Genomic DNA, 23,750 nt, shown 5'->3' with positions numbered 1-23,750 from the left:
ATTGATATGATATTTGCACACATGAGGAAAAAAAGGCTACTTCAATAGTAAATAAAAAGTAAGAATGTAAGGTAAAGGGCCATTTAGTAAACCGTAATCTAATTCCAATAGCTAATTAAGTTGCACTGCAATGCAGAAATTAAATCTGACTTTTGCTGGAAGACCATAAGGTCATAATGTTGCTCTATTTCCAGGAACCAGAAGAAAGCATATATAAATTTTCCTGATATTTTGGTTAATTATACATGCACACACACACAGAGACAAAATTAAAAAAAAAACAAAACAAAAAGAAGGGAAAAATAGTATTTGCCACAAGAGCCAGAAATGGTGGGCAAGAGAACGCACATACTAGACTGCTCCCAACATGGCTAGGTTAAAAATCCAAGACAAACAGAAAGAGCAAACATCCACTGAGTTTGCCAGGATTACTTTTCCTGAACCTTAGTTGCATTTTGCTTTTTTTTTTTTTCTCAGAAGACAGGAAGCAACTTGAATTGAGCCATTTTTTTTAAAATCCTGGGAGTACTACAGCCAAAGACAAAACACAAACCAAAGGAGAGCTCAAAATCAAAGCAAAAAATAACCAGATCTTTTGACTTGTTTTCATATTCTGTGACGATATGTCCTAGACCTTTTGAATGTGGGTTTTAAAAAAAACAGCATTTAAGATTCAGTAGAAGATATGCAATCCAGAGATGTCAGAAATACAGACAGGAATAAATTATACAGTATTTTATGGAATTACAAGGACTGTCAGCTTGGATAAAATGTATGTAATTTTTAAGTGTCCTCAAATGATACATATGGCTAAAATTAAACTCCTGATGGCATCAACTTCACATATTCAGTGCCTGATTCGGCAATCTGTGTGCCGAGCACTAATTTACACAGTTACTCCTGTGGACTTCAGTGCAGCAACCTGCCGATTAGGATGCTCAGGGGAAGAACGGCAGAAGTGGGCCTAGATAAATATTTGCCATGACTTTTAAATGTACAAACCCCATTTGGCTTAGAAAAACCACTTTAGCCTGCTGCGATGTCTTTGAACTAAAGTAACAGATTCCATCTCTAGACTGGGAGCATTTATGACACGTTTGAATTTATTTGCCATTTTTCTATGCAAGCTAATGCTGATGCCAGTAAATATTTAAACTCAGAGGTAATGAAATTGCAACATGCCTTTTAGTTAAAACCAAAACATGTGCAAGCCTAGATGGCAGGCAGAAATTACCCTCCAATTCTTTTAGCAGGGATTATCTGGTGCTGAATCAGAATAGTTCAATATATACTCAGCTTCAGCATGCATTTATAAAGCTGCATTAGGGCGTACCGCACAGTACGAAAAGGGAGAGGACCAGTTTTTCAGCTGGTGTAAATCAGCACTGACATCTACGGAGCTACTTAGAGGCACATCAGCTGAAGCTTTGGCCCACAGTCATCAGAAGCGTACATCCATCATTCACTCCATATGCAAAACTCTCAGCGGTGGAAGCGCAGAGTGAAAGTGTAATCGACATCAGATAAAAAGCTGCTCTGTTAGTCTAGTTTCTGATAACACTTTTCCAAACTGTGTGGTCTAAAGCAGTTTTACGATGTGCTCTATACTGCATAGCTTTGCAAAGTACAGTATTTCCTTACAGGCAAGGATTATGGTACATTAATCATTTCATTGGCATGATCAGTAAAAAAGGCATGATGATAAAAGCTTTGGGAATTGAACTGCATAGAGATATATTGGCAAAAATTAGTCTGGTGTTAGAGGGTTTGCTCCTCAGTGTGTGCATATCGGATTAACTCCACTGAAATCAGTACTCCTATACCAGTTTACACCAGCTGAGGCACTTGTACTCTACCTCTGTTATAAATAAAGCTATCCACTATTCAGCTCATTCATAAATTCAAGGGTAAATGCCTCCTGCCAGTGTGTCAAAGCTTCTTCATGTCCGTAACTCCACGTTATTTGTCACTGAAGTCAATGGTGGTTTCCCTGAGCAAGGGCTGAGTCAACATATGGTCTGGTTGAAGAGCAAGTCTGCTTGCAGTTACTCCAGCACTACTCCAGAGACCTTGAGCTAATTTCAGTGGGGTGAGTGCTCAGCCAGAACAAAAAAGGGTGTAATTCCATTGAATTGATTGGGTTAATGCAACTGAAGTTCTGGCCCAATAAACTTAACTTCGGTAATGCTATGCCATTTTTGTTACCCCGTTTCTCCTTTGATAAACAGTGCTCAGCAAGCTCCGTAAGACTTGCGTGATTGCCATATGACAGCAGAATTTGGTCCCATGAATTCCACCAGCTGAGCCAAGTTACTTTACATTTGCTTAGCTCAAAGTTTGGTCCATTGTAGTTACTGTTGTCCATTAAAAAAATGAAATTCACTTCAGAATCTGACTTTCCTTCTAATTCAGAGAAGGAAATAACTGAGTAGAAATTAGGGCTATCTCTACCTGATGGGTTTTTCAATGGAATTACAACAGGGTGACACTCACACAATGTGAGTAAACTTACATCCAGCACAGAGAGCTTACAGAACTTGCATAGAGGGGAACTCGGTTAAAATCAAACAAGAAAACAAGTCTCAAACAGCTGCATCATCCACTCGCATGGCTTTTACCACTGGCAGCAGCAGGACTCAGCTGGAGTCCTGTAAGCACGAGTGGTCCTGTGGACACTACAATATAAATTGCGATTCTGCATACAGTGAGTATTGCCTTAGTTTTATGATGTTACTGCATGCACCGCTTCTGTCAAGTCGTTTGACGTTTCCAGATGCAGTGCAAGTAAAAGTGAGTGCTCAAATCCAAGTCCCATCTGCAGCTGCAGAGGACCGAGACCTAAAAGCAATGCAGAGCTTTCTGTTGCACCCAGGCGGGGGGGCTGGGGTTGCTCGGTCCCGCTGGGCACAGCACCAGTCCCCCATGTCTCCTGCACACCACTACCGTGGCCAGGGCTGTGTGGGGATTCACACTGCGCAGACCAACACCTGAGCAGGCTGTGGGCTCAGGGAGCTCTGAGCGGCTCCACAGCCTGTGGTAGGCAAGGTCAGGTCTGTCCTGCAGCCTCTCTCCCAAGCACTGAGTACACACATCGCTACTTGAGCTGGCCGCTGGATCCCTGGGCTTGGTCCTTGCTGGAGTTGAAAGGGAAAAATGGTTTAACTCTATGGTGACTTCAGGGCAGTGACAAACATTAGCTCTTTGTGACACGTCGTGGCACCCTGAGGTGGATTAAGGAATTGGATGGCATGGTGCCATATTTGGATTTTGTAGGATACCATGGTATAGGTGTTATTTTGCAGGACATATCAACAGTAACTAATCCCCTTTCTTAAAAAGCACACAGAGGTTAAATTCATAATGCCAGACCACATCAACTTACTCCATTTTCTTTAAATCATTCTTCACATCTTTACCATTGCCTAATATGACTACAGTGTCAATGAGCTGCCTGAGATGGTGCTACATACCCTGTGGTTCTGCGCACAGCTTATCTTCATAGTATTTCTGTCGAAGTGCCTCCTGATGAGGCCAGGTTTGCTTCTCATCTGATATCAGTCTTACGCAGTAACTCATCTGCACCTGAATTTGCTCTCATTTCTATCTGTAGAGCCATGGGATCCCCCTGGCTGTACACAAGATCTGAACTCAATCTCTTCTGACGTCAACAGCTACCACCATGGGTTTACACTGGCGTGAGATGATCAGAATCACTGATCTTGGAAGACAAAAGAAATAAACAAAACATCTTTGAAACAGCATGGCTAAAATAAAGCTATCGAGTCCATCAGAAAGGCAAGTCTGACAAGAATACGGTAGAGAAGATGGTTACTCTGAAAGCCAGGCAGGAACGTTGTGCATTCAGTAGCAGGGAGGTTTCGATAATGAAGGACAGCCTAACTGAGCTTTTAGCCTATACATATAGGCTGCAAAATATCAAGTGATATATCTAAAATATGTCACTGTATCTAGTGAGATATCTATCTATCTATCTATCTATCTATCTATCTATCTATCGATCTATCTATCGATCTATCTATCTATCTCATTAGACAATACTGAACACCTATATGCATTGCTGTGTATAGTGGTCTGGTTATACCATGGAAGTCCAGGAGGAGTATTAGAAATTGAGGAATTGAGCCCTCCCAACGTTAACAAGACTTGCTTTATTTGTATTTATAAAACAGTACGTAAAGTAAAGCTGGAAGATGTCATAAGGACAGTGGACAGGTTTCTCATCTTCATCCCCTTTGCCTCAATCGCAGTGCACTCCGGTGAGGTTGGGGAGACGCTGCAAGAGGCAAAGGCCCTTTCAATGACACCTGTGGGCCTGCCCACGGATAGGATGTTCCTCAAAATGACAAATTAATTTTCTTTGGTCACTTGAAATATTTTGCCTTTCTTAAAATTTCAAGATGCTAGTCTATTGCAAATGAGTTAACCTTCTGAAAAACAGTATGGTGACAGCACATTCAGTTTTGACACTGACTTCAGGGACCACAGGCCCAAGATGACAGAGTTGTTGCTACTTTCCGTCATACCTTCATTGCCTGCAAGGAGATGAGATGCAAATAGGACTATACACAAACTACAGAGGAACACTAATAATTCTGCTACCTCTCAGCAGTTATAAGAGTGTTTTCTCTTTACAGCTATTGCATCTTTTTTTCCTGTGCTATGAAGTAATAAGCAAGGACTTTCTATTGCAAATCCACAGCCAAGTCCATACATATGTGTACGTACACACACACACACGAGCGTGCGCACTTGCTTCAATACTGTGTGTAGTGGAGTTTCTCCTGAACTCAACGCAAAGTATATTAATACCTAAGTCAGAATCCTTACCAGCCCTGTTTTTGCTATCTTTTAAGTTGCACTCACAAAACTAATAATTTGCTTTAGACAGCATTAAATATTGATAAAAATACAATGAAAACATTTCTTCCAAAGTACCTAAAAACTTGTCAGCGAATCTAAATTGTTAAAATGGAAGATCATAAAGTTGGTGAAATTAAAAAAGCATAGAAAATAAGGTCCAGATTCAATCTCTCAGATTTTGTTTCTTTAGGAGGAATGAAGACTGTGATCTTTATTCTTAAAAAAACCCCCACACTGATATCAACAGACCTGTCCCTATCTTTCAAAGGAGGTCATTTATAAATGAGACAATATATTCACAGAGACTATTTAAATGATTAAAAGTCCAAAGACCATGTAAGAAAAAGTGAAATTAAGCTATAAGAAGCAAGCTGTGAAAGTTGCTGTCAACAAAAAGGCTGTAAGCTAAACCAGAATGACTAAAAAAAATAAAGACAAGATAAAATGAAATAAAATAAAAAGCACAAATACTGGGCCAAACCCAGGTATCCAAACTCAGCGTGAACCGTTTATACTGTTAGTTAAGCGTGGGAAGAGCGATTCGTCCTTTGAAAGGAGCCAAAGGCTGAGATCAGTGACCAATGGGACATGGGCTGAGGGAACATTGCCCATACGTGATACATCATCTCGGGCTTTCCCTTCCATCCCTGCTCTCGCGGACCCAACCCACATCACATGGCTAGAGATACGCACTGCACTCAGAGCAGGACATTCTGCCTGCACATTGTCAAATACTTCACTTAAGACCTGCTGCAGCTCTTGACATGGAGGTTAAGTGCTACGTAAATGCCTTGCTTGAGCACTTAGGACTTTGCAGCCCTTGGATCTCTACCCATGAAGCTCCCAAATGCTTGCGTTTAGCCCTTTACTGGCATGCTCCCTTCACTGCTGAACTATTGATATTGCTCCAAGCCTCCTGAAGCATGGGACACAAATGACAGTCTTGTCAGCTCTGGCAATTTTTTATGAAGCTCGGTATCCTTCTTAAATCCCAGCTGCAGAAATCAAGAGATTACATCACTGTCCCAGTTTATCACTATTAAAACCAAATGTGTCATTTCTGGCCTTCGGCGTGCTTATAAAATGCCTGGAAATGTGTCATGAAATCAGTCTCAAAGCTCATCATCCAGAAGGCAATACAAGAACCAAAAAATTTTATTTAAAAAAAACGCACCCACCATGATCTGAAGCCAATCTTGTAATTTTTGGTGCTTGTTTCATGAGTTTGAATGCCTGAAGTGGGCAGTGTTAAGAGCAGACATAGCAAATGCCCAAGCAAACACATGCTGCTTCCCCATGGATTGCAACAAACAAACAATCTCATTTGATTAACTCTGCTGGAAGTAATATTTTAAGGGCTAAAATGATTCTGCAAAGATGACATGTTGGCATTTGAAATGAGATGAATATAGCGTCTGTAAAAGTGCAATAATCCTTAATAACTAACCCAAAAGAAGCATCATCCCCAGGGATAAGACGGTAATTCACTCTCCATATTTAATTTGTTTCTAAGCCGCTTTTGAAACAAGACTGCTAAATAGTAAGTTGGCTTGTGATCCTAGACTTGACTGCTGGACTTATTATAATCACGCCATTGATTCAGCATACATTTCAAACTAAGTCACAGGATACAAAATCAGGTGGGCTAATTCCTTAAGCTGTTTAAGCAAAAGATTGTGAGCACGGGGTAAATTTAGAGATAGGAGTCTGTTTACTGCAAGCAACAGGGGAAAGATAATACATTGTCTTCACCGAGTGACTGCAGCTAACTCTTTGAACAGTCTTGTGTCTGAAGATTGTATTTCAAGACAGATCTATCCTTCATAAATGCACGGAAGTCTAGGATTTCAGTCTACATTAAAGGAACAAGTGATGACAATGCACTTAATTAGACTAAATAGTTACTGAATCTCATTAGTGAGATCTTGCAAAAAGAATGGAAAACTCTGGCTTATGACAAAACTGCCCCAACACTACTTCATCTCAAGTACTCACCCTGTTCGAAAAAATAAAATAAAATACTTCAAGTGTTTTGTTTTCTTTTTGTTTAAAAAACCCCAACGACCACCTTTCATCTACATTTCTGAATAGTTCTCACTGTCGTAGTTTTATTCATTAGCTGCTGGGGCCAGAATCAGCGTGACAAATGCTGTCAGATTCATGTTTCAGCCATGTTACCGAAACCCTCAGAGAACAGATAAGGGTGTATCGACCACTTCAGGAACAGGAATGTGCAGATAATACAGGATGTGCATGTTCTGCAAATGTCCTTTGCAAGACAACCCTAAACTGGATGATTTCTCTAATGATGCACCTTGGCTACATTTACAATACAGTCTTGTGGAACAAAATATTAGGAAATATTGATTTTTTAAGAAAAGGTAGTACTACAGGGAGCTAATATACAACAGTTACAGTAATGTTTGTCTTAAATGTGCACTGGGCAGAGTCCTTAAACTGCTCTTATTGCGAATATCCAAGGCCTGCTCTAAAAATCATAACAGTCTGAACCTTTTAAATGCAAATTTGTCCTATTTATCTGGTCATAACCCAGTGAGTAGAATCCAATAACTCACCAGATTAAAGGATATACAGGATTATATAGCAGAAGGTAATTGCAATTAACTAATATCTGGATGGCATTTAATACACATATTGTATTATTTCAATGAGATGAGACAGAATAATATTTACATTGCTATGAGCATTTTCTGTTTATAGAAATGGAATTTACAGTTCAGTAAGGTATGCAGGCATTATATCAAGAATGAGATGAGACCATTTAAAGTCTTGTGAATTATTGATATAAATTAATTTTGTTTTGTTTCATGCACCGGCGCTTCTTGCAGTGGCACCAGAAGAGCAGTGCAGTTTGTAACAGGGGAAAAAAAGAAGAGGAAAGAGCAAATGTGAAATGGTGTAATTTATTCACAATTGCTTTGAAATTCTATCATCTGAATTGTCTCATTATTATTCACGCATTAGAGGAATGGTCCAAAACATGACAGCATGGGTAAACAGATGCAGAACTTGGAAAATAGGTAATCTGACTAAAGTATTCATGGCCATTATTAAACAAATGTTATATTGCTTTTGGGTAAATCTGGTGATTTTATTTAATTTGACATTGTTTTCAAGATAGCAAGATAATACTGTTCGTTTCTAATGCTCTGAAATGAACAAAACAGTCGAAAATTGATGCCACATGGAATTATAATGTTTCAACAGTAGCTGGTTAGTTAAACTTATAGAGAGTTTCATGAAGAATCTGCATACACTTATTAATGGACTTTTACATACAATATCAATGCTTAGAGTGTAGCGGTCCTGTTAAAATCTGCTTTCACTGAGTCACTATGCAAGGAGAGATTGTTCTATGAAGAAAAATCTTGGATGAGTATTTGTTTGAGACTAAACAGTAAAACTGAAAGAAAAGTCAAAGATTTAGTATAGGAATGGTAGATAAGACTATGAAAGCTAATATTTTGAAATTGTCTAAAAACTCCAATAAATTCTGCTGCCTACTGAAATTATGAAGCCAACAATAAACAGGAAGAATGGAATATCAAAACCTCATTGCATAGTGTGTCATCGTTCTTTAATGAGGCATTCCTTCAACCTTTTACCTCTTAACGCCTTTGGTGATCTTACATTATGTACCTGTAAGATATTCAGTGTTCTCTTTCAGAGATTAAGCCTATAGGAAGTACGAAATTTTAGGAATGTACTGTGTCAGGTAATGATGCCAGAATTAAGCGTCGAAAGCTTGGTTCAGGTTCAGAAGACGATTTTGAATGAATAGCTATAACTTCTACTAATTTATTTCAGAAGGGACTTCTCATATATACCCTCAAATATTTAAGACGCTTTGTACTATTTCTTAGGAATCCATATCTTCTCAAAGTGCTTTTTTGTTTTCACTTGAAGGCAGCATGGACTTAAAACAATACTGCAGGGTATGTACCGTTCCATAAAGCACATAAGGATGGCAGGATCCAGGAGACACAAGGCATAGAAAATTGTTGAAAATGATTAGATGGTACAACACATACTGCTCTTGAGTCATAAGTTCCATTTATGGTGAATTCTACTTCCAATAGATAGGATATTAAAAAAGGCAATAAAAATGAAGTTACATGAATAAACTTCCAGAAATGAGTGGAGTTCCACCAGTGATCGTCTCTGCGCTGGTAGAGGTAGAAGAATGGGGATGTTATGAACAGGGCAGCAGTCACTACAACAAATGAGCCTCAATACGGAGCCAGTGGAGTCCTTGACGAACGTAACGAACCAGATTGGTCATACTGCTGTGTTGTGTTAAGGGTCCCATCACTGAGTCCAGGTCTACAAAGAATTCTGCAATACACAAGAAACAGAAGTCATTGTTTCAGGCAATGGTACAGAAATACATGTATTACCAAGATTTCCCACTCAGTAGCAGCGCTGCAATTAGTGAGTTCTCAAGATGTTGTGCATGTGAGCACATGGTCAGTAGGAAAGAATTTAAATGAAGGCAACAATATATTTAAACAGACCAAATTAGACCATCCATGTGGGAAGTCAACCACAACATGGTACGAGTGGTTGCCAGTAGTCTTCCTTTAGTTCTGATGATCTGCACTTTCAGTCTTTTGAGCCTAGTTTTGCTGACTGCATGATTTAAATAGCTGGCAATAAACTGTGGCATTTCCTTTTCCATGCTGTACTCTCTCCTGGGCATGAAGAGCTAGTCTGGATCTTGCAGAAGACCTTGCTTGCTCTTTTCCCTATCCTCCAATTTCTGTTACTGCCATTGCAGCAGTTTTGGCCTTCTGCTCATCCTGCTGCAGCTGCAGGCCTCACAGGATGTGTGTGGGGTGGGAGGGGAGAAGGAAGAGGAGAGAGGGAACACAGCAGGAAAACAGCTTCTGGGAGATGGGAACCTGCAAGGGGAAAGAAACGACGGGCAAGGCCACCGGGATCCGGTGTCGGGAAGGGTTAACAGGAGCTCACTAAACAGAGAGCCATAGCTAGGAAGCAATGCCCCAGTTTGCTTTATGCCATGTCTTAGATGCTCTCTGGGTGAAGGACTAATCCTGTTAGGGCCAACAGACCTTTCCTAATTGCTTTCAGTGGAGAACTGGATTGTGTCCTCTATTCTCCCACAGCTTGTCTCTTTGCTCACTGGGGCGCAGGCATTCCCACATAGACAGCACTTACACTATATTTAGGCGAGCGGGAGCCCACTCTCAGTTAAAGCTCCTCAGAGCTTAGATAACAACCAGCAATCACAACAACCGGTGGCTGAGCCCGGACATTCTCACCCTATCTAAAATCCAGTGCGCGGCACTCGGCCAGCTGACGCTGTATTCGCTGCAGTTCGGGAGAGCAGATGCCGGGTACAAAACCATTATCAGTACTTTCTTCAGCAAGTAAGTGCTGCTTTGAGCACTTCTATCCAAGTATTGACAGCCTGACCCTGGTCAGCTTGAGAGCTACAGCAGTATCACAGCACAAAGTGATTTGGCTGGAGGCAAGCATAATGAAAGCTTAGGGCTATCACCAGTTGCGTTAAGATGCTGCAGCCAGCAGTTACTTTTAATCTTCCTTCCTCTGTCTTTTATTCCCCTCCTCCAGTGTAAAATCAATACATTTACAAGTGAAATAATGCACTGTCTTGCTTGCATTCTAGAGATCTCATTCTAGGCTCAAGTAAACAATAATTGCTTTAAACACTGAAAATTCACCTTAAAGCCTAATTTCAGTTTAACATTTCTTGAAAAAGCTACGAGCACTGAAGCCACTTATTAAATTTATAGGTGAAAGAACAGGCCTTTGTCACTACAAAGCTGATAGCTTTCTTCTGTAAAGAAAAAGTGCTGCTATCTTTGGAACCTTAAAAAAAAATCTGATTTTGTCAAGTCAGCTGAGAGTTTGATGTTATAAATGGTGAACAACTCTCTAGGTGATCCAACACAAACGAGCCCATGGGCTGGCTTTGGGAAGTCTGCAGTTTAGCCTGGCCTGCTACAGATACAGAGTTCATGACAAACTCCATCTATTCTCCCACATGCTCTAAACTCTACTGACCAGGGGAAATTCAACCAGAAGTACAGGGCAGTATGTTCCCGCTTTCCTTTTCAAACCAGATCAGCTTGGCGGGTCGCAGTTCTGCTGTTCTCCCCCTTGCTACGCCTTTTTATTTTAATGGCACATCTTTTGTCAGGCTGACAAGAAAGGCTTCTGTCTCCTGCTCTGAGCCAGCTGGACATGAGTCAAGTCCAAACTGGGAGGGTGCAGGCATACTCAGAGCAGCACAAAACCTAAGCTGACAGCCGTGGACAAGGGGAGGCTGCACAGCTCCTACAACGTGCAAGACATCTCTTATGTCTGCATGGGCATGACCTAAGAAACATCTACGACAGCAGTAAGACCCAGAGGTAGAGGTTATTAGACATCACAATGATGGGGCCACATTTTCATACCCATCTCCATTAGCTCATCAGGGACATGTTCTTGGGCAAGACACACCCTGTGATTCAGACAACAACAGAAACAATGAGAGCTGACCACAAAAAAAAAAAAGTCACTGGATCTGTTTGTTTTTTGCTTTTTTTTTAAATTCATTTTTATCATCTTAAACGTGGGTTTCTTTCTTGGTTTATGTTTGTCTGGGTTTTCTGAGACCATTCTTATTTCAATATGGGTGTGTGTGAAATCTCATTTTTTGTGATGAACTGACTGCCCCAAGCCCTGAGAGAGAGGCCAAGAGATCTGTCCTTCACCTGGGACTCGAGGCAGAGTCTGGGGTTTGCACCTATCCTGCTTGCTGCCATGGGGGATCTCTGAACTCCCAGTCCACACGCCAGCGTACCACAGCTCGGGCACCGCAACGGCCGGTCCAGCTGGCACCCATGGATTAGAGACAGCTGTGGGGAAAGGGATGAGTCCTGTCCCAGCCAGCAAGATATAGGTGTTTTGAGTTATCTGAGAGGTGCAGGTGACAGCTACTAAAATAATTACAGCTGGGTTTCATGAAACATTGTAACATTTCTCACATCAAAGCATCTCAAATATATCCTTCTGTACATGGAATCCATCGTGTGATATGACAAAGACCAGCAGAGTACCACAGCAGTGCTTCGAGACTTTTTTGTTACACCATGAATTTTTCAAATTGCAGTTTAATTGTGTTTAAGCATGCAACTTTAAATCGAGTATTTAATTAGAAATGAGGTATCTTTCCAGACAAAATGTAAAGATGGGCATGCTATAGCATGTATGAAACTCTGATCTCTCTCCAATGGTTTATAATACTTAAATGAAATTTGAAGTAACACGAGCTTTCCATTCCCTGTAACACGGCTGCAGTTTGTGAAACAAGATATGAAAGAACAGGGCACAACCCTAGATGTCTTGCTCATGTAAGAAACCCTTATTCATGCATCCAGACCCGCTGAAGTCAAAGGGACTGCTCATCTGAATAAAGGCTATTCCTATATGGCTTTGCAGAATTGGGTTTATTTGATCGTAAATCAAAATGAGAACAAAGATGAGTGTAGGGGGTAAAATGCAGAAAGAAAGTCAGCAGGTTTTTTCTCATCCAGCTCTAGGACTGATAACAGCAGTGGCTGGGTACATTTTCTGTCTGCTGGCTGAATGCCTGAGCTATTTTGATTCAATACCAAGTAGAACATTTAACAACTCCACAACACACAGAGCTAATTACAAGATTATCGCCATCTCTTTCTCCTATCAGAGCATCCTTCTGCATTCCCACTGTAACATTCTGCAGTACATTTGACAGGGAATCACTTTCACATTTTGTGAAAATGGATGCAGCTATGGAAAAAATCCAAAATGACTGCACTGCTACTAAATTAACCAATGCGAACAAAGACAAGAAGCAGTGGGGAGGACTGGACAGAACTTCTATTATTGTTCCTCATCCAGGGATAGATCATTATGACCCACCATTCAGACATAAAACTCTATAAATCTCAAGCTTAGTTTCTCTAAATCAGTGGAAATTTGCCACTGACATTAATGGGAGTAAGATCAAACTGCATACAGTGAGCACATTTGTCAGGAAAAGTCAGCCATATGAAATCTCAATATAATTTAAGAGAATGAGCCAATTCATGATCAGAATATTTCCCAGTTAGGCTCTGCATCTCTAGTGTCAAAGAAAGCTTTGTCAATGATTTGTGTAAGCCCAAAGCTGGAATCTGAATAATTACATTATCATGGGGAAGTTCACAGCTGGCCAACAATACGCCAAATTTGTCCTTTAGTTACATCTCAGCCAGTCCACTATACTCAATACAACCCAGTCACAAACTGCTTGCCAAAACTCCTTTGAAACGACTGTGGTAAAGACTTACATTTTGTTGCTAAGAATAAACAAGCAGATTTGCAATCCAGCCACAGGAGAGTCAAGGTCGTGGCTTTCAGTGGACATCTCCTAATCGGACTCCCTGCATAAACTTAACATCTAATGTTTGCTTATTATCCTAGCTAGCATTTTAATAGTCTTGAACCTGTTGACAGAGCAGTCTGAAAATAACCTCAGTGCTCTACGAGAAGCTGAAACTGTGAACGAATTTGCAGACTCAAAAGCTCTCACCACTTGGGGCTCATGTTCGCTAAATTATTTGCCAGCTGCTCTGATAACCCCATGTTCCGCGTGTGTTACACATCCCCCTCTGTGCTTGACAAGAGAAGACACGCATTGGCTACAGTGACCAGCGAGCAGATTTGGTCTGTTTGCTCAAGCTGTCACATTTATGCTCTTAGATGTGGTGGTTCTGGGTCCAATTCCCAACAACGCCTATGAGAACAGAAAGAAAGCTAAAGCTGATGAGCCAAAGGGGACAAAGAAGCAGCTGAGTGGGGCACCTTTGTTCTCCTTAGTCAGCTTGTCAGCCATGTCCCAGTGCTCGTAGCTCCGCAGGACGTTGTTGGTGATGTTGACGTGGCTGGCAGCCATGTGGTGGATGCGCTGAGGGATGGTGATGGTCCCCGCCGAGGAGGAGCCGGCGGTGCCTGCGCTGCTTCCGGCAGAGCTGACGGGGGACGGGCTCAGGGACATGGGCGATGGCGTTTCTGTGCTCCTGCGAGAGGTAAAGGGAGAGTGAGTCCCCCTCACATGCACCATTTCATTGACATCCTAAATGCACTTGAAAAATTAATTCTGCACCCCAGTCAGGGGAGAATGTGCAGTGGTATCTCCTGGTTTTATGAGGACAGCTTATAAACTGGGAACGATTGAAAATAAAAAGGGATTTAATTCTCCCTATAAATGAACCTGTTATTTAAAAAAAAAAAATCTATCATAAAAATAGAGCAATCTTTCAGAGAAAGAAGTATCTCATAGCGGTAATGATTTTTCTACCTGCTGCCAGAAGCTGCAATGGCAGTTAGAAAACACTCAATGTGCAATATTGGCTTATTATCAAAGCATTTTGTGGAAACCACAATGACAGTTTGCTCCAAATACAGTCACCACAATAAGTAAAGTGCAAGTCTTAAAAGCACCCTGCAGAGCAGTATTAGGAGCTGAGGGTACTGTAGGATTATGAATATCTCTATAGGATTCTTTAAGACTGGCTATGGAGATTTGTTTCTAATTGCCTACGGTTCATCCACACAGTTTTGTACAGAGCAGTGTTTTAAGTTACCTACTTAGTGCAGCACTAATGTTCTAATATAGATTTTCCTTTAATTCTAACACCAGCAATTAGGAATCACCTGCTGGCTGCAGGCAGTGCGGAGGTCAGCACAGCGAGCTCGTGTTTAGAGCTGTGCAGTGCTGAACGCTCACATACAGCTATTCGCTTTGAAAATTTGTTTCAGTGAACAAAATTAACGGTTCCAAAAATCTCTTCTCTTGCCCCCATTTGGAACCACTTACCTAAACAAATGCATTTGATTTGCTGTGGCATAGACTTGAAAGGCAGGGCTGAGACGCTCCCGGCGCTCTCTGCATGAAGCAAAGACACCAAAACTCTCCGGATGGGGATGTTGCAACCCCTCTCTTGACAGGCGGCCACTGATGCCTCATGCTGTGCAACAGCATCAAGCACTCAGACTTCATGGTGGCCCTGATCCAAACCCCAGGATAGAAAGGCTCCTCCTCTTGGCTTTACAAGCCACCGGCAGTGGTCCTGGAGATGAAGTGTGGGCACAGACCTGCTGTACTGATACCTTGCAGGTGCTGTAGGACAGACTGCTGCCATGGCACAGCCTTGGGCCGAGAGGCATTTGCGGCAACAGCTTTTGCTGCAGATTTTCCAGCTATTACCTGTGCTCAAGAACAGGCTCCTCAAGATGTGATATTCTTTTTTCAGAGCTAGAGACTGCACTAATTCAGCAGCTAGTAGCTCTTTACACAACCTATGGGTTATAGTTTAAGCATGTCCTACAGCACAAACGTTTTATTTTTAAGTCTCAAAACATCCTGGTTGCTTGACATGCCACAGCGTCTTTAATGCACAGAAGAGCTGAACTATACTAGATTAGGTTTGGGAGCAGTTAAAAATCATAAGTATCTGAGGGAACCAGGAGTATTTTGTAAGAACCACTTACAACAAGCTGACGCACTTCTGCCAAATAAAGCACATTGTTCATTGGATTTACCCTGTTGTGCGCAGCCATTATTACTGTGGTGAGTCTATTAAATCTCTCTATTTTGTGCTTTCTGTCGCTAGAGGTGGGAAACATTTCTGTAATGAAACCAGGGAAAATTTGTTTCATTGCCAGCCTGGAACTCAGGCCAACTTTGTAGAGGTTCACAACCCTTTCAAACAAAAATGGCCAGAAATTCCAGTAAGCCAAGCTGAGATTTTTGATGGTTTGAGATCCTGAGCAGACTATACTTCATGGCAATGGATAACTTTTGCTTTGTTCAAAAAAAGATTTAAGAATACCCTGCTGTCTCCCCATTCTGAACCAGACTGCTGATCCGTCTCCAGTGGTGCCATACCCTGATGGTATTTGGTCTCACCTCTGCGGTGTGCGACTTCTCTTCCCATCTGGCAAAAATTTGCAGGGGAGTAAGAGGGAACTGTAGAGCCAGAAGCCCTGGAGAACGCAGAGCACAGGCTGCCAGTGGCACCACCAGGCCCACAACAATCCTTGGGGCCACCAGGAGACACCTGAGATATATAGCAACTCTGAGCCAGCTGGAGAGCTTTTCTTCTGAGACTCCAGACAGAGGGGACAGAAGACCCAAGTGTGGACTGTGGTCTTTCTGTGTTGGGTCACAGGTGTCATAATAACACCATGATAACAAGGCCCTGTCATATTCAGTTATTCTCACATGTCAAGTGCTTCCTTCTCAGAATAGAAAAGGGAGATGTGCACTTTCAGAGCTTTATCTCCAAAGTTAGTGGGAAGAGACCGATCAGCTGGGCGTTAGGTTAGAAGTGACGCTGACCTGGATGTTGCGTTTCTGCTGCCTACGTTGTGGCTGGACAAGAATTTTTTCCTCCAGTCAAACCCCACTGATTCTAAATCCTGGGCACCTAATCAGCTCCTTTAAATAGCAAGGGAGATGTCATCACCTGCAGAGCACACACTTCATAGCGATCTATTATAGGATGGGAATAAAAGGATAACTTCTGTTCCATGACATTTTTAGGTATAAGCCACTTCCTTAAGGAATAAAAGAGGGGTAATGCTCCAGTGGTCTCTTTCAGCACTAAAACTTTATGTAGATCTTACCGTATTTTTATTGCAATACAAGGTTTCGCTGACATTAAAATGCCTGGAAAAACTGGCATATATTGAAAAATTTAAATTAGTAGTTGTTTTTCCAATGTTAAAATACCTTTTCGTTTTTTGTTTAAAGTGATTTTGTATTTCATCACTTCAGTTTGTTTTATAATCTATACTTAAATATATTTATACACAATCATATTCAAAATAATTTTGTGTATTTGGTGCATGTGTATATATACACACACACACCAAAATATGTCTCTTAAGACAATATTTTCCTTTAAACACAATGTTGTCATGTTTGATTTTGCACTGAATCAGGACAAAGTCCATTGGAAAACTTCAATTCTTTTTGTGCTAAACTTCAATCCCTTCTACAGTTTTATTCCTTTGTTTCCTTATTTGGTTCCTCAGGAGTGTCTAATTGTCATTTCTTCTTAGGAACCACCAGAAGGAGACCATTAAAGATAATAATTGTCACCTAGAATTCAGCCTACTCAAAGAAGGAACGAAAGGTAAAGTCCTTCTCCTTTGTTTTACCTGTATCTGTATGTGTGGCCAGGAGAAAGGAGCAGGAGAAATGTGTGTCAGGTGGCAGGAGACATTGCAAGACAAAGGCAAGGTTGCAGCAGCAATGCACCTTCATTGAACAGGAGATCGTAATTGCATTACCTTGACTTCATATCTGAGGCGAGGGTGTTTTAACGTTAGTATAAAGCCACTGATAATTGGTTGACTAAGTGCCATCACATTTTCACCACTATTACGCCTTCAGTTTTATTAAACAGCACTTACCATATATCAATGAAATATTCATTGGTCTTTCATTACTGAACGAATCATTGAAAAATCATTGCAATGAAGGTTAACTTTACTTTGGCTTCCTGAAATGGCATCGTACTTGCTAGCTAATTAACAGATATTTTTATGGCCTTCATTTGGCTTGAGAAGCAAACTGCCAAAGAATTCAGCACAGACCCACCGTGGCTGATTTGAGAATTAAGGAGGCTTTGCACAAAGATGAAGGTGTGTTTCAGCTCTTCCTTCCCACCCACCCTGGATGGCTCACATGGGTGCCTGATTTAGCCCAGTGGGAGGCCCTCACCCCTACAAGCCCAAGGCTGCTGTAAGATCAATTCTGTAGCCCAGAAGAACATTTTCTACTCGCTACGTATTTGAAACATACCTGTAGCTCCCAAACCACTGAGTCACGGCCTGTCCTTTGCCTTTAGAGGCACCAAAACAATTCCCCCCCTCTTGGAACCACTCGTTCCCAGACAGAAGTACTCAGCAGAAAATACTCACTTTCCATTGCCGCCCCAAGGTGAGGGGGCCTGTGAGGCTTTTGAAGAGTTCTGTAAGTACAAAACCAAAATGTAAATAAAGGTGATGCAAGTGCATGCATACTGATGACACAAGACTCAACACTCCCTGTTTTCGTTGCAAGAGCGACAGTGCATGTAGCAGAAGAGTTCATGAGTCCCATAATTAAATGGCTGGTGGATGATTGGGAGGTTCCAACCAGTAGCTTGAAAGTCACTTGATGAAAGAGGGAATACAGTAAAATCCCAGTAAAAGCAGACGTAGTTCACAAAGAAGTGGTTTAATTACCACTGAAACTTATTCTACAACCTAAGTTCTTCAGAGTGCAAACGACTTCTTATCTTCAGGGGGACCTACATTCTTTTAATAAGAAACAAAAATAATTTGGGTTGATGCATTAATGAAATGAATCCCTCCCAAATTGCTAGGGAAGATGGCTTGGGATTCAGGTAGTAGTAGAAACAAAACTTCTAGTATGGATCTGCTTGAATGCCCTTGTTTTTATGTATTTTATTTGCACAAATTGACTTCCCTTACCTGCTTACTCATTCTGCCTTTCATGTCTGTGTAGCACCCTGTACAACTCTGTACAAAAAGATTGCCCAGCAACAGTAAAGCCCAGATTTTTCCAGTCTTACTCAGACTGGGTGGTATCTAACTTAGTTCCCATAAAAAGTGGTAGTATCTGGGCTGAAGCTATCTATGTGTGCTTTCTGAAAACAATCACTCTGAGCTTCCTTGCAAAGAGGTCAGCCTGCTCAGTGAAAATTCAATCAAATTTTACAAGTTCTCTGCAAAGTATTACCATCATTATTACAAGATTCATCTGGTTACTGTAATTGCTATTTTGCATGTGAGGCACAGATTCAGTGGAGCGCAGAGCAGCCTAGGGCGTGGCCCAAGGTCACGCAGCTGACGCTGGGAGCAAAATCCTGCCCTTGACGTCTAAAACGCAGCTCAACATGGCAAACAGTGTTGACCAAAGCAGAAAACATTGCCCAAACCATGATACTGGCCTTGCCTGTACATTCCTATACAGCATGCGACTGCGTTTCATTAAAGACGTGAGCATGAATCGGAGTGTTTTGCAATATGGAGCATATGCAGTGTATATTTTTGCCACCCACTCATACGTAAGAAGGAGGGAGATCCTAAACTCCCAGCAGCAGCTTTGATGTTACTTTCTACTGTCTGGGGATCGTTCCTGACAGTATCTGGAGACAAATACTAGATCTGTCAAGATTAAGACTAGATCGCAATTGGAGGTAGTTATTTGGCAATGAAAATATTTGAAATATTTTTGCCAATGACTATTGACAACACATTTTCAAAAAAAATCTTCCTTGAACTTTTAGTGAAATGCATCAAAGGATGCCACTTTGGCTGATCTTAAAAGGTTTGATTTTAATTTTAAAAATGGATCATTTTAGTTATATTTTAATCCAAGCTGCCTCTAAATTTCAAAACTGCTTTTATGATTAAATGGTTATTTTCTGTTTTGAAATGTCAAAAGTATCAATTCAAAACTTTTAATTAGAAATTAATCAGAACCAGTTCTGTCCACAAATGGTTTCAATTTGGACAAAGTGCCATTTGTGAGGAAAAATATGAAAAAAAATTGTGCCAAAAAATTCTGCTCCAGCTCTGCTGTAAACAGTGGGCTGCTTTTCACAGTTAAAATTGTGCAAAATTTTGAATAACAACTCTATTCAAATAGTTAATCTATTTCATTTGTATTACAGATTCTCGCTAGTGAAGACAGAGAACATTGTGCAGCAGTACAAAACTAATACGTTGTTAATAGCTCTCATTCTTTTCTTTTCTCCTCCTATGCCTTTGCTACAAAAAGATTCTGAACATATAATCTGTATACACTCAAACATTACTTCTAGCACGTGAGTTACAGTGCCCAGAGCATACACACAGTAACATTAGCTGAAACATTAAGCTTCAACTGGATGCCTAAACTCAGCATTCCTGATTTGTCTATTTTATTAGGTTTAAATTTTTTTTTCTTATTTTCATTTACATAAAAAGACATTTTCTCTGTGCAGATGCAATAAAATGGTCTTATGCTGGGCATAATAATATGTTCTTCATTGTACCTATTTGCACAGCTAGAGGAAGTAAAGTGGCTTTAAGGGGAGAATCCCCCCTGCCCCCTTTTTATTTTATTTTTTTTAAAAAGAAAACATTACTTTCTGCAGAAAAGGTTTATCAAATGATTTGTCTAATAACTTATTTTTAAGAAACAATCTACATTCATCCTGGATAAAATCTGAAGAGAATGGAATACATTTCATGAAAATACTGAGGGTATAAATGTGTCTGGTTCAAATGTAATTTGTTGTGTAGAGCCCTGACTGAAAACGCTGTGAATACCACAGAGGCACTCCTAATGACGTCAGGAGAACCTCCATTTAAGCAGAAGATCAGGAGTAACATTACTGAAGTTCCAGAGATACACACAGAGGACACCAGAGAAGTCAGGACTAGGTGGTGGTTGCTAGCATGATACTACTAGACCTTTCACGGCAGAAGGACCATTTAATCACCATTTACACGAAAATATTAAAACTGCAGTGTTAGAAGTTTTACTGGTTTGCAGTACTAATATGTCAAAGCCTGGAACAAATTCACGGAGGCTGAAAAAACCAACAAAAAAAGACTGATGGGCTGACAAACCAGTATAATTACATAATTATAGAATAATATGTAGTAATAAAGTACAAGAATTAATGTATGCTTCAAACAGCATTAACCAGTAAAATATAAACATCAAAACCCTGGCAGAGCTGAAGTAAGATTCTCTTTGTCTCGTAATTTAGGAATGGTGAGAGCTAGTCATTCTTACATGGGGTAAACAGCATTTGACAAGGTAAAGGAAAACATCAGCGATCACGACAGTCAGCTGATCTCCACTCCATTCAAGAAAAAGGCAAACTTTCAGGACGTACGTAAGGCAATTTGAAGTTCCACAGAAATAAAAGGAGTCTGCAACAAGCTTCAGCAAAACACACTGAATTTAAAAATCTAAATTCAACTAACTAAAGCCTAAATAATTGCTTTATTATGGTTCATTGGGGGTCAGTTCATAATCACTTGCACATTGGAATCTTGAAAGAATCAGTTTCCTCTACAGAAACTTGCATAAACATTACATGCTGTTGAGAATAATGTTATTTTAGTAGAATTACTGCATATGGTCCTTTGAATCAAGTGACTAATCCAAAAAATCCCCCAAATCACTTCTGTCCCCACTCCCTGGCAGCCATCCTGTCTGCATTTCCCAGGGGAGAGGTTAAATGTGGGACTTTTAAGTCACGCAGTTATACTTGTGAGAGCTCTTGGTGCTGGTATGAATTTCATTTCATATCAATAAATTAAACAGAATAAAGATTACCTTAAAATATTCCATCAGAGATCTGGAGTACTTCATAGCATGGTCCTTCTTTAGTTTAAACATTCTCAAGTAGAGAAGTGATAAGCATCGGTAGCTGTGGTAATTAGGAAAGGATTATGTTAATTCCATTGCTTAATGAAACCTATAAACTGTAAAAAAAAAAATAATGCTGACCTATATTTTGCAGTTTCTGTTCTAAGGTTAGATTTTGAAACATAAGCAAATGGAGGAAGAAAAAAAAAGTGGTCGAAAGCATTAAAATCCCATCTTGATAAGAGTATAAATTAGAAGAATAAATGTTTAGTCAGCTGCTGAAGAAATCCATTAGTTATCCTTTAATAGTTTAATGGAAAACAAGAATAATGATCTTCTGTAAGCTGCTTAAGTAATACAGTACTTTTAAAGTCCTCCTTAAGATTTTAGCTGCTTCCCTCATTGTCGCAATGGGACTTACCATAAAACTGCTAATTTCTTGTCCCCTTCTGTGGCAGAAGAGCCTGTGAAATTCTTGAGTCTCATTGCATACCTTGTCAGAAAGGTGAGGAGAGAAGAAATTAAGAGTTAAGATGTTTCCAGGAATACTAGTGACACTCTGAAAAATAACAGCCACACATAGATGTTCTTCTCGGACTGCAATAGTTAATGGTCACATTGTTCTGTAATGGTGAGATCAATGCAAAATTCAACAGAAAGCACCACTTAAAATCTGGAGGGCTAAAGTAAATCACCAACCCATTTTCTGGGCCAATGAGGTGAATTATTCTTGGGCATATTAATGATATTTTATCCAGCCATCTAGGCTGAGTCCTGCAAACATTTGTGATGGCTGTTAGACAGAAGCATAAGATCTTGGCCCTATATGTACTGAAGAGTCATATATAATAAGGTTTTACATATAATACCTTGGGCTTGAATAATACCTTCAAAATCCTTCTCATAAATGCTTCTTCAAAGCTTTTAATATATTTTATATATAAACCAGTTTTAAATACAGGAAAGGTCACGTTCACAGCTTCTTAAATTCTTGGATCCATTAATTTATGAGTCTTGTGTACTTGGTCTTCCTTTTCCATGTAATTGTTGCTGTCCAGCATTTGGATGATCAAGGACTGAGTATTCCAACCTCTTCTCTCCTTTTTTTATTTAACTGAGTACACTCCATTCCATGCATTTAGTCTCTTGAAAATCAATTCATCGCATAAAATCATTGTTCTGAGCCCTAATGCAATTTCACAGGTACTTGTGTTAGAATAAGTAATAGGGTTCAGCGTTGCGTAAGAAAGTTTTAAGGTATCCAGGCAGTCTTGATGAGTTCTCATTTACAAGGAGGTAATGGAGTGCAGGGAGGCAGTGCTGCTCTTGCTCTGCCTTCCTCCCACCACCCCCATCATCAGCCCCCAGCTTGCAGCTGTAGCACACCACCTGATGTGCTTCCTCCATGTCCTATCTCACCTGCTCTTTGGTATTGTTGTTCCAGTCAGACTGAATGAATCTGATCAAACACAGAGATCTATGTCTCTTTGGGATTTTCAGTGTTATGTTAGGGGTTTTAGCATTACCATTAAAACACCTTTGACAGTCAGATCTGATATTCCCAATCTCTTTGATGCTCCACTTGCTTTCACAAATAGGTGTCTGATGCAGATACTCAGGGCAGACATGGCTAATGCAAAAGGGGAAAGCAGTGCCTCTGATGAAGGGAGGAGTAAAGGTGAGAAAAATCTCTTTCTCTTTCTTATCTCACAGTAAAAATCTACATTAACATTAGGAGCCATGTGTGAGAAAGAGTGGGTGCACAGCTGCACACTTGGTTTGTACGTTCAGCACCCACTGTAGCCCACAAGAATTGTGTATTTGGAGTTTACTGAACCTGTACCAGCCTGCTGCTCCCCTGGGCAATCACCTTTTTTCCATGGCTGACCACTGACAGCAATCAAATGGGCAAATCAGTCTCTCACTGGCTGCCTACAAGATGCTGCCTACAAGACTTGGTAAATTAAGCTCTACCTTTGATGGTAGGTGGTGGAATTAATCTCACCTGACTTTAGCTATTTAGAAATTGGAGATCTATAGTAACAAAGTCCTCCAGATTCTTCCATAGCCAAAAGTACTTCAGGTGCTGCTTCCATGCTAAGGTCTACCTATCACGTAGCCTGCAGCAGGACTGTGCTGATACAGGAGCTGCTGGGAAGAGGAAGGCAGCAGGGCTGAGTACGCTGATGAGTGCCAGTTGCTCCAAGATACAGCCCTACACTCAGCTCACTCCATCCGGCACTGTGGGGTGGAGGGGAGCTGCAAGTATCGCCCGTGTGTGAGCTACTCCTAGAGCTGCCATCCTCTAAGTGGTGCGTGTGCTGTGGCTCTTGAATGAACAAAGATTTTTTTGGTTTGCTTGCTTCTGAACAGACAGGCTGCTGGACTGAGGAACAATGTTTTCAACTGC

At 40.7% G+C, this 23,750-nt stretch overlaps 1 protein-coding gene across 3 annotated transcripts in view; it reads right to left on the bottom strand.

Moving 5' to 3' along the window:
- Positions 1–453: 453 nt before the first annotated feature.
- AFF2 (ALF transcription elongation factor 2) overlaps positions 454–23,750 on the bottom strand; it is a 348,828-nt gene continuing 325,531 nt past the window's right edge. For all 3 annotated transcript variants that reach the window (XM_075763452.1, XM_075763453.1, XM_075763454.1), the window contains exons 17-21: positions 21,762–21,833; positions 21,308–21,401; positions 17,887–17,936; positions 13,759–13,973; positions 454–9,237 (exon numbers count right to left, since the gene is read on the bottom strand). In XM_075763452.1, coding sequence (XP_075619567.1) covers positions 9,116–9,237; positions 13,759–13,973; positions 17,887–17,936; positions 21,308–21,401; positions 21,762–21,833 — 553 coding nt within the window. In that variant the 3' untranslated portion in view covers positions 454–9,115. The remainder of the gene's footprint in view (positions 9,238–13,758; positions 13,974–17,886; positions 17,937–21,307; positions 21,402–21,761; positions 21,834–23,750) is intronic.

The sequence above is a fragment of the Balearica regulorum genome, chromosome 11 (genome assembly GCF_011004875.1).
Source record: "Balearica regulorum gibbericeps isolate bBalReg1 chromosome 11, bBalReg1.pri, whole genome shotgun sequence".
Taxonomy (NCBI): domain Eukaryota; kingdom Metazoa; phylum Chordata; class Aves; order Gruiformes; family Gruidae; genus Balearica; species Balearica regulorum.
The sequence above is the reverse complement of the archived record's forward strand: the minus strand, read 5'-3'. Positions and strand labels throughout refer to the sequence as shown.